At 40.0% G+C, this 12,105-nt stretch overlaps 1 protein-coding gene across 1 annotated transcript; it reads left to right on the top strand.

Moving 5' to 3' along the window:
• Positions 1-9,598: 9,598 nt before the first annotated feature.
• LOC119416212 (piggyBac transposable element-derived protein 4-like) lies at positions 9,599-11,905 on the top strand. Its single transcript, XM_037683419.1, has one exon. The coding sequence runs from the start codon at positions 9,860-9,862 to the stop codon at positions 11,630-11,632; it is 1,773 nt and encodes a 590-aa protein (XP_037539347.1). The 5' UTR covers positions 9,599-9,859; the 3' UTR covers positions 11,633-11,905.
• The last annotated feature ends 200 nt before the right edge of the window (positions 11,906-12,105 follow it).

The raw sequence follows: 12,105 nt of genomic DNA, 5'->3' as shown, positions 1-12,105 counted from the left end.
GTGGTCAGTTAGGTCATATGGATGGTTTCTTTTTTTGTTGAGACATTTCGTCCTTCATCCAAAGGACTTCATCAGTCCAGTCCCACAAGCAGCACACTCATATTGTGGACCAACCAGTTTGCTGGTGATAGGATGGCCTCCGGGACCTGTTTTTTCCACTCTGTGCACTCTGTGAATGTGTTATTTGTGGGATTTAGTTTGGTTTGGTGGGCTCCTCAGACTGAAGAAGTCCTTTGGATGAAGGATGAAACATCTCAGCTACAAAATAAATCGTCCAAATGGCGTGACTGAACATTGCTGAAAGTCTGAAATATTTTACTGTTTTATTAAAGGTTCCCTTTCAGAACATATTCCTGACGATGCAGTTTCGCTGCAAATAAAACTGAAAGAATTTGTGCAGTAAAGCTAATTTAAGCAATAACAAGCTCCGTTTTAAATGAAAGTGTAATTTAATTATTCTGCATGAATAAAGTACATATATGACCGACATGCTGTAAAAAATAAACCGCTATCTAGTCCTCGGCTCACAATTTATTTTACCAAAACCAATATTCACTTGGCTTTAATTCATTTTAAGCTGAATGGTACGAGTAATTAAAAAAAAAACAAAAAAAACAATAATGATGACTAAAAGAGAATAAAATAAAACGCATTTCAGCGTCGAGATTTATAAAACAAATGTAGAATAAATTTGACAAATGACACCACTCCTTACCTCAATTATTTATGATTGAGCCATTTGTTAAACATGAAACAATATCGGACTGAGACGTTGCCTTTAGGTATCACCACGCCTTTAGGACAAGGTGTTACTGTAATAAGCAACACAATAAACTACATCATGACTGGACGGACGTCTACTCTGACTTCAACAAAACACTTGTGTTCAGGTGCCCACACTGCTACACAAAGAGCTAATGTTTTAGCTAACAGCATTTTTTCATTCAAATTTGACAGAAATATCAATATTAGCAAGTAGCTTTGGGTGGCACGGTGGCACAGTTGGTAGAGCTGTTGCCTCTCAGCGAGAAGGTCGCCGAATCGAATCCCAGGCGGAGATCTTTCTGGGTGGAGTTTGCATGTTCTCTCTGTGCATGCGTGGGTTTTCTCCGGGTACTCCGATTTCCTCCCACAGACCAAAAGCATGCATGTTAGGCTGATTGGTAACTCTAAATTGTCCCTAGGTGTGAATGAGAGAGTGAATGTTTGTCTCGTTTGTCTCTATGTGTCCCTGTGATGGACTGGAGACATGCCCAGAGTGTACCCCACCTCCCGCACAGTGATGGCTGGATATGGGGACCAGTGACACCCGTGAACCGTAAAAGAAGAAGAGGGTAAAGATAATGAATGGATGGATGAAGTAACTTTAACTAAAAAACCAAATGTGGTTCTCGTGATGTTAAAGCATTTAATTAAAACATTTGTTTTTACAACTTTATGGAGGTTGTGAGCTGGTTACACTTGAGTTGGTAGAGTTTAAAGCAAAAGCTGTGGTCAAGATCATCGTTGGATAATCAACAAGGGGTCTCACAGCAGCACTCCTGGGGATGTGTTCTCAAAATATCATGGTGTTTCGGGATACAGGGAAATAAGCTAGATCACGTTACAGCTGTGTTGGGTTGTGCAAGTTTAGGTGATGATGCATGTGAAAGTGAGCCTATTGTTGATTTACTTTGAGAAGCAACTCCTGAGAACGTTGATGATTTTGTTTCAATATTTCTTGTCTTGTAGGTTTGAGGAGAAGTACTGTCTGAATGTAATTGTGTTGTTGTTGAGCTCAAAGATAAAATGCTTTTCAATGTTCTTTTGAGGGCAGAGAGATGAGTGTTTGTGTACTTGGTAATGGAAATGTATCCTTTGGCTGTTTTGTGAGGGTAGGGAGGGATATATACCGGTATACTGTATAGATATGGAAGCAGCCAAAGATTGTGATGTGGTAGAAGATGCAAGGCACCATGATCAGATAAGTTTCCATTTGTTGTTTTCCATTGCACCTTTCACTCTGCTTGTCTCAGATTGTGTGGATAACTATAGCAGATGTATGGTAAAGTGGGGTTTTTTTCTGATGGTTTTGGTGCTTCAGAACAAAATATCAGTGTTTTTTTCCACATCAAAAGGAGTCAATTGAGGTGGTTCAGGCATTTGATTAGGATGCCTCTTGGACACCTCCCTTTAGAGTATTTTCAGGCATGTCCCACTGGTAGGAGGCCCCAGGGAAGACCCAAAACTTACTGGAAAGATTGTGTATATTCTCTGGTTTGGGAACGCCTCTCCCACCCCCCCCACCCCCCCCCCCCCACCCCACCCCCAGGATGAGCTGGAAAGTGTTTCTGGGTAGAGGGATGTCTGGGTTTCTATCCTGGACCTGGCGCTATTAATGTTTTTTTGTGGTTGAGTTGTTTTTGAGTAGATCGGAGTCATCGCAGGTGAAAAACTCTCCTGTTGTGGGTTTGGATCAAATTGTTTTCAGATTCTGTGGATTATTTTGTGGTTGGTGTTAATATAATTCAATTCAATTCAGTTTATTTATATAGTGCCAAGTCACAACAAAGTTGACATATACACACCACTACACATCTGGTTGGTACCAGGGTCTGATTTGTGCTAAAGCTGTGAGCGATTCAGGTTGTGTTGGGAGTAATGTAGCTAAGAACACTGATTCACTGCCTGCTATGTTGAGAATCCACCATGTTTCACAGTTGGCGTCGCAAACGCTAATGATAGTGGAGCGTCAGATCTGGTTGTTGCAGATCATCCAGTTTTACTTCAAGTCTCTGTCTGAGATGTGACAGTTGTGTAATGAGTTAATCTTTGTGGCAGCGAAGAAAACACATCTGGTGTTGCTTCTGTTTGTTCAGCCACTGATTCATTATGGGTTCATGTTGAACTATCAGCTTGATTTGTACTACTAAGACAGACTGATATGTGCAGTATGGCCGGTTCTTTTGTTACAAATGTTCCAATCGATTCCTCAGCTACAGTTCATGAGACTGTCATTACATTTGACGTAATTAGTTGTGACGGGCCCTTGTTTTATTTGTTTGTGTCTGGTAGTAAAGTTCTTGTTTGTGTTTTGAATCTTTTCATAATGGAAGGAAGGTATAAAGCTGACTTTAAGGCTCTTACTGTTGTTGAATTAATTGATGGTGGCGTCAAAGCCATAGATACTGTTGTCATGGAGTACACCATCTGGGTAGATGCCTGGTTTGTTGTAGATGTATGACTATAAGGTGAAGGTGGACTTGAATGTGTTGCTCCACAGTCACTGGAGTTTGTGTTGCGAGTCCTGTAGCCAGGAACACCAATCCACCATGTGTTGTTCCGTTAATTGTTGCTCTCGCTTCTCCTCTTGTATTAGACATAAATGGAATGGTAAATGGATTGTACTTATATAGTGCCTTTCTATCTGGGCAAGATACTCAATGTGCTTTACAACACACTCTGTGGCCTCATTTAACCATCTACACTGCGTTCTACTAGATCTCTACAAAGCTAGTCTGAATCTGTAGAGGCTAATCGGTGCTTTAGATCACATTCATACAACGATGGGACACACTTCGGAGGCAATGAGGGGTTCAGTGTCTTGCCCAAGGACAGTTCAACACGTGGTTGCTGATGGAATCGCACCCCCAACTCTCCCGTTGGAGGATGACTGCTCTAACCACTCCGCCACAGCTGCCCCAAACCCACTTTTGACGTTGTTGACTTTAAAAATAATGCTGTTGTGATGGTCACAGCCATATATGTAGACGAACAATCTGTGGTAAATGTATGAATGAGGGCTGTAGGTGTACTAGATTGTGTTTGTGGAAACACTGACCTACCAGCTTGTGCTGTGAGTCGTATTGACATGAAGACTAATCTACTGTGTGTTGCTTTGTGAACCATTGCTGATCCCGGTCATTGTTTTGTATAGATGGGTTGACATGTTAAAACTGACATGTTGTTGGAGCCTCTGATTTGCTCATTGCATGTTAACCTCGAACCTCTGACTCTGTTCTTCCAGCTGTAATTTCTGACAATATCTATTTTGGTGGAACCAAACAAGGTATTGCTTCTTTGTACAGCTGTTAATCCAGAAAATCTTATTGGTTCAGAAGATTATTTTGAACCTGTCAACCATTCCACTCTGTCTGACATAGCTGGGTTTGTTGTTACAAACGCTGGACTCGATTTTTTTCAGCAATTTTCTTTTGTTGCTGTTGGAACATTTATTTCTACTGAACATGTTTTTGTAAATCCTGTGGGTTTGTCTTGTTTAGCTGTTAAACAAGACAAAGCATCCGTTGGTGTTGTGGACCTTGATGTAACAGATGGAGTGGATGATGTTGACTACCGGTATATGACTGTTCCTGTTGTAGATGCTGTGATCAAATTCTGCATGATTTTCTGAGCATTCGCATGTTGTAACTCTAGTGTTTCATTTGTTACAGAAAAGGCCTTTAAATTGAAGTTTTATTTAGTGGGGATTGGTCAAAGGGTTGTGCTCTGGTGGTCTTGTAGGTGAGACGATTGGGAATGTAACCAGAGTTAACCTCACTTGATGGACAATGTTATTCTCTTGGTTGTGGAATGTGATCTGTGGAGTGTTTAACCACGGAGGGTTAAGGGATCTTGTAACTGAGTCAGTGATGGCAGAAACATTTTTGTGTTGTTCTTTGGGTTCATTTGAAATGTTTTATCATGGATGTTTGTTTGCACTGTATGCCTGTTTGTGGTGATGGCATTGTGTGTTGGCTCTGATTCAAGAGTTTTGGAATAGTTGCAATAAATCCAACCAAGTTGGACAGTTTCTTTTTGTTGAAACGTTTCAGACTACTGCCAATAATAACTGGATTATTGTGCATGAATTTTGATGTTTGGAACCACTTTGGCTATGGCTGCCTCAGACAAGTTGCGGGGGGAGAGGGTGGACTCCAGAAACCATTGTAGCACCATCAAACTGGTTGACCCACTATGTGAGGTGCTGTTTATAAGACTGAGTTTGTTGTGGCTCTTTGGACTGAAGAAGACTTTTGGGTGAAAGACGAAACGTTTCAACACAAAGAAACCGTCCAGAGGACCTGACTTAACTTTGCTGCATTTTTTTACCTGGATTATTGAGCATGAACTTTGAAGTTGTAATAAATGTTGCCATTTTGTACTTTGTGACAATTCGGCTGTTATTGAAGTTATTCGACTTTCAGGTTCTATTACCTTAGGTACAATGTTCAAATTTGTTAACTCAGATTTATGAAAATATGTTGTATTGTGTGTCTGTTGTGATTTTTGGCAGATGCTAAAGTTTTTGGTAAAGTTATAGCCAGTGCTTAATTTGAAAACCAAACAATGCCGGAACGCAAACACTGTGTGTGTGTGTGTGTGTGGTGGGGGGGGGGGGGGGGGTTTCTGTACTTTTAGGGGCTGAGATTTTTTTTTAAGGGTATAAGTATAAATGCTTATTTCAATGGGGCAGCTCTTATGTTCTATTAACAAGCTTGTATGTAGCTGTTATGTTTAAAATTAGTGTTTATGTTATTCTTTTCAGACTACATATCCAATATAGGTTTTCTTCGTTCACGGCAATCAAATTTGTTCACAACTTTATTATTAGTAAGCCTGAGAGTTACCAGATTCAAGCAAAAAAAGTTAACAGAACGCACCATGTCAAAATAAGAGAGTTCCCAGATCATGTTCTGGCAGGATCCAACTCAAATTAAGCACTGGTTATAGCTTTAGTTGTGACTCTGGGAGTTTGTGCAGTTGGTTTAGCTTGTGTCAGTGGATGGTGGTATGTGCTGTCTTTGACCAAGCACTCATTGACTGCATTTTAAAAATATCTTAATTTTAGTGGGGAGTTTTTCATAATAATTGCTGTCAGTATATGGATTATCGTTGGTGATGTGAGCAGCACTTCGTTTAAATCTGGTGTTTGTGATCTAATTGCTTTTGTTTTAGCAACATAACAGATGAGTTTAGTGTGTGTTGTCAAAGCTTTATTAGGTGTTGATGTTGTTTTTATTGGTGTGTGATTTTTTTCTATACGTATGCTTGCTAACATTGGATTATGGTTTTGTGATGAAAGGGGAGTGCTAGTAGGTGTGCGATGACCTTTGATCACTGGAGGCTTTGTTGAAGTACCAAAGATGTTTTCAAAGGATGTTGATAGGAGAGTTTTGTGTCTGAATGATGACTTCCTGTTCGATTACACGAATCATAGTTGACTTGAGGTCACATTGTGTGGTTAGCTGGTTTTGCAACATTCATTGGCAGCAGTCCAAGGTGGAGCACATGAACCAGTACTTCCCTCTTCTGTAGAAAATTTACGTTTGTTTCCTTTCGCTAATGTTACGTTTTCAATCATGTCTGAAGTTCCAAATTGAATTTCAGAAATTCTGACAGGACTGTATAATCGATTCCAGTTCAGTGTATTTGTGATGGCTTGTGTAAATGAGGCTGTTTATGGCCTTTTGGTTGATTAGTGTTCAAATCACTGTAAGAGTGACACAAGCTGGCAACTGTGTGGGAGGAAAAAAAAAACCGTCACATGTTAGACTTTTATTATAATTGATTAAAGCAATAAATTTGGAATTTAAGTATATCTTGTTGGCTTTTTCATTTGATTTAAGGTTATTTAATCAAACTCATTAAGGGCAAATATTCTGTTGAAGATTATTGAAAATTTGAAAGAAAAAGTTCACATAATTTTACGCAGGTCAGTGGTAAAACTAGCAGTTTGCACTTATTAAGAGTCAGTTTTGTGTTTAACAGAAGTCCCAGAATCACATTCATGTCTACTGCAGAGCAATGATTCATCCCTGAACCTCTTGTACCCACATTTCAAGGCATTGTGGTACTGTATTTAAAAATGGTGGACATTTTTGTAAACTTTAACACTTCCTTTTATGTCATGTTTTTTTTTTTATTAATATAATGAATGCAGTTTTTATAATAATTTACTGTTGCAGGGCCGACAACCACTCTTGGCTCTTGGCTTCAACAACACATTGGCATCAGAAGCATTTGCAATGTGGTGGGGGGAGACACAGTGGTGGGGTGGTCTGGGGGTCCTCTCCCATAATTTTTTTTAATAAAGTAGATGCCATTTCCTGCATTCTGGTGTATTTTAATGGGTTGTTAAACATCTAGATTTACCTACATAAGTAAACACTTAATTCAGTAATTGTTTTAGAGAGCAACAAGAAGTAGGCTGACCAACAGCCCTCCTTGTGTGAATAGAACACACTCAGCTTCTCTCACGCATCCTAACCCCACCCCATTTAAATTACAAACGCTTTGTACACAATCGGTTTAGTGTTAACTGATCGTAGCAAACAGAGACTTATGTTATGCAATCAGAAGTTATTATTACTTTATTGTACCAGGAAGAAATCCATTGAGATCATCAATCTCTTTTACAAGGATGTCCTGGAAAAAAAAAAGAAAAAAAAAGTTGCAACATAGCTATTTCTACATACAGTATAAAACACACAAAGCAAAGCACAACTAGCTTGAAGCAATAACCTTTAATATAACCAATAAGCATACAATGTAATTATGACAGAAAATGGAAAATGTACTTGCAGTTGCCTTCGTACAGATGAACGTGTGTGAGTTCCTGTTTATAACACTGCTCATGAGGTCGCCTGCTGGCCTTTATTTTATTTTTTTTTTTTTCATTTAGCCTTTATTTATCCAGGTTAGTCTCATTGAGCCACGAGAACTCATTTGCAAGAGAGACCTGTTTTAGGGAGCACATGGTGGGGTTAAGGGCCTTGCTCATGGGCCCAGAGTGGGGCGAATGAGGGTGGGGGCAAGTGTGGGTGTTTCACCTACCCCACCCACAATTTTGATGTAGTCGGGGCCGGGGCGTGAACTGGCGATCTTCGGATCACAAGCCCACCTCTCTAACCTCTGCACCACCACTCCCCATTTACCTTTTACATTTTTACAAACGTCGTTTAGTTTGTGAAATAGAATCAATTGTATTCTACCCTCAAATGCTCAGAGCAACGTGTCTGAATTACATGCTCTCCACTAACAACGTTTAATCATTTTGCTAAGATTTTTCATGAAATCCCTCGGGGAAAGGGACGTTTACCTTCAGGACAAATTGAGGTCGCTGATTAGTCAGTTGCTGACATGTCAACTGGATGGATTGACTGGTGGTGTCGAGGATCCGATTTTGGTGAATCTAAGGCTTGAGAACTGAGTTTCCTTACAAAATCCTAATGATGGTTTCTTAATTTTTCAGGGGGGCTCAGTTAAAATTTAGGGGTGCTTTAGCACCCCCCAAAAGAGGCAAAAATTGCCACTCTACTGTTGTATTTCTGGTTGGAACGACCAATGACCATTTATTTACAGGGTTTTGTTTTTATTTTTTTCATTCAGATAATTGTTCAAACTTTCTGAAAGCAAGTCAACTTGGTGGACAGACTTAGACAGAGGATGACTCACCAGCCAGTAGATTTTAAAAAGTCTATTGTTCATGATGGTGAATGATAGATCCTTTACTGCAAACAGGTGGACAATGAAAGGTAAATTCATATCATTTTTCCTTTTGTGAATCAGAGACAAACACCTACTTAAAACTATCTTGCATATTTATTGTTCACTCCTTATGTCGGGCTGAGGACTTCATGAGCACTGGAAAATAAGTACGGTGAAATTGCAGTGAAGATTGCCTTCCTGTCCTCATGCTAACTTACTGTCCTCATGCTAACTTACTGTCCTCATGCTAACTTAAACATGATTTATAATGAATCAGCATGTAGGAGTTGGATATATTTTTGTGTTCCTGAAAAATATACAGTACTCATTCCTTCAAAATTTGCTACAACTATCTACAGTATCTGAAAGTCAGGTCAGGTAATAGTCTACTATATGCCAAGCTTTAAGTTCATAATAACCTCAGTGGTGCTAATGTACTACCTTGTCAAATTATGTTAACGTTAATATATTTTCACAGATTCAACAAAGAAAATGAAACAAATTGAGTTTTCCATGAGCCGTTGGTGACAAAGTTATTAAAACGTCTATTTAAAACATTGTTCTTAAATAAGAAGTCTATGTTATATGCTGATAACACTGGTCTTGTGAGTTTAAGAGCCTTTTTATCCTTCAGTGATTCATAGGTCAGGGCTAACCTGCTCAACAAGCAAACAAAGAAATACAACTATAGTCCTTTGAAAGTTGTCAGCCACTAGACGTAATATTACTCAGCAAAATCTTCAGTGTCAACACAACACTATGAGTGTCTATTATTTTCAGTGATAAAATAACACTGTCCGAGTGTTAATTTTTAAACAATTTACACTTTTTCATTCGACCTGATTTATACAGGTTAGTTCCCATTGAGCATCAATGACTCCTTTACAAGAGAGATCTGTTACAGACAGACAAAAGTAGATAAGGAAAAGAGAAACACGAGGAGAGGGGAGGTAAAAAAAAAAAATCGTATCTCACACTATGTCCTGGTCGGGGTACAGTGTGAAAGTTGCAAAAAAGACCTCGTACATAAATAGCAACATACTAACCCTTGTGTTATGTTAAGGGTCAATTTGACCCGTTTCAATTTTTGTGTTGATCAAAGTGCAGGTTATCCTTTCTTTTTTTCCATGAAATGTTGTGACTTTTTCTCCTCTAGGGTCATGAACTTCTATGTAAAATCTGGACTCTTTGATGTGTTGTTAAATGTCTGCACACAGTTTGTATACAAAGATGATGTTGCGGGTCATTTTGACCCGCACACAGAGTAGCTGTTAAAAATCCAAAAAAAAAGTCTTTGATGTACTTCATTTTGATTGCCTCTGAATAAACATTCAGAACCAGGTGTGTGTGGAAGAGGGACTTTCTCTCCCCTGTCCTTGTCACTGTTTCCATGCCCGTTCTTGGAGAAACACCAAAAATGAGCTCCAGACGATTTACAGCTGAAGAAGCTTTTTCGCAGCTTATGAACTGGGATAGTGATGTAGAGGAAGAGGTTTCAGAGACAGAGGATCCTTCAGAGCCAGAGGACAATGCCATTGATGATCCAGATTTTCAATTTTCCCATGATGAGGAGGATTCAGAGGACGAGTCTGCAGGTGTCCCTTCTTCAGATGAAAACCAAGAAATGCAACAATCGTCATCCACAGAGGGGACATGGACATCTAAAGATGGTAAAATAAAATGGTCAACATCACCACACCAAAGCCAAGGTAGATTGTCATCTTGTAATGTCATCAAAATGATTCCTGGTCCTACAAGATTTGCTGTCACAAGAGTTGATGATATTGAATCAGCATTTCAGCTCTTCATATCCCCACCCATAGAGAAGATAATCCTCAACATGACCAACTTGGAGGGGAAGCGTGTCTTTCAAGAGAAATGGAAGCCACTGGATCCGACTGACTTGCATGCTTACATTGGAATCCTGGTGTTAGCTGGCGTATACAGGTCAAAGGGTGAAGCAACTGCAAGTTTATGGAATGAAGAGAATGGAAGGCCAATCTTCCGAGCAACAATGTCTTTGGAGACATTTCACATGATCTCTCGTGTGATCCGATTTGACAACCGTGACACCAGAGCTGATCGACGTGAGAGAGACAAACTTGCAGCAATCAGAGATGTCTGGAATAAATGGGTCGAAATCCTGCCTTTATTGTATAATCCTGGCCCCCATGTTACTGTCGATGAGCGCCTCGTTCCATTCAGAGGACGCTGTCCATTCCGACAGTATATGCCAAACAAGCCTGCGAAATATGGCATCAAAATGTGGGCAGCCTGTGATGCAAAATCCAGTTATGTTTGGAACCTGCAAGTATATACTGGAAAGCCACCTGGAGGAAGACCTGAGAAGAATCAGGGAATGCGTGTGGTTTTGGAGATGACTGAAGGGCTGCAAGGTCATAACATTACATGTGACAACTTCTTTACATCCTACCGTCTTGGAGATGAACTTCAGAAGAGAAAGCTGACTATGTTGGGAACAGTCAGAAAAAATAAGCCAGAACTTCCCAGTGAGATTCTGAAGATGCAAGGAAGACCTCTGCATTCCTCAAAATTTGCTTTCACAGAGAAAACAACACTTGTTTCTTACTGCCCAAAAAGAAACAAGAATGTTCTTGTGATGAGCACAATGCACAAAGACGCATCTCTGAGCACACGAGAGGACATGAAACCGCAAATGATTCTGGATTACAACTCCACAAAAGGGGGAGTTGACAATCTTGACAAAGTCACAGCAACATATAGTTGTCAGCGCAAGACTGCCCGTTGGCCTTTGGTGGTTTTCTACAACATTTTGGATGTGTCTGCTTACAATGCCTATGTGCTGTGGATTGAGATCAACCAGCAGTGGAATGCCAGCAAACTGTACCGACGTCGACTTTTCCTGGAAGAACTAGGCAAAGCACTCGTCACTCCAAAGATCCAGAACCGGGTCAGGCCAGCTAGATCCCCAGCAGCTGCTGCTGTCATCGCAAAGGTCCAGGGCAGGGCATCTGACCAACCCACAATGGATCCTTTGGATACAGGTACAAAGAAACGCAAAAGATGCCAAGTCTGTCCCTCTCGAGATGACAGTAAAACAACTACCTCTTGTGTGAGATGCAAGAAATACATCTGCAAAAAGCACATAGTCACATTCTGTCCATCATGTGGGGAACGCTGAAAATGTTGACTGTCAAAAACCCGAGAAAATGCGGCAAGTTAAATGCAAAAAAAAAAAGGGTTCGTGAAGAGGGAAAAATTGAAATCAGGAGTTCTTTAATATAGTGTTGGAAGTGTATATCTCTACTTCTCATCTCTTCTAAATATTTGTATAATCTAAAATAAAGTTCTTATTGGTTTAACTTCATTTTATGACTGTTTTGAGTGGATTTACACAATGCGGGTCAAAATGACCCGCAACATAATAAACGTATTTTTTTCTCAACATAATACAAGGGCTAAGACAACATAATAAATTTATGCATGAGGAGGCCGACAAAGGTGGTGAGTTGTTCGTGAACATTGCCAGAAAGTTCCATAGTTCTAATAAAGATGGCGCAGTGTCTATCAGCCGGCTCAGTTCTGACACAGGTCCACAGATGTCCTCGGGAAGGGAGTGGGTAGAGGAGGGAGGGAACAGAGGATATAACTTTA

The sequence above is a fragment of the Nematolebias whitei genome, chromosome 1 (assembly GCF_014905685.2).
Source record: "Nematolebias whitei isolate Nwh7 chromosome 1, NemWhi1, whole genome shotgun sequence".
Taxonomy (NCBI): domain Eukaryota; kingdom Metazoa; phylum Chordata; class Actinopteri; order Cyprinodontiformes; family Rivulidae; genus Nematolebias; species Nematolebias whitei.
The sequence above is the reverse complement of the archived record's forward strand: the minus strand, read 5'-3'. Positions and strand labels throughout refer to the sequence as shown.

What these genes read in the sequence shown, in the direction of transcription:
- LOC119416212 (XM_037683419.1), top strand. Translation starts at nt 9,860, where the DNA reads ATGCCCGTTCTTGGAGAAACACCAAAAATGAGCTCCAGACGATTTACA.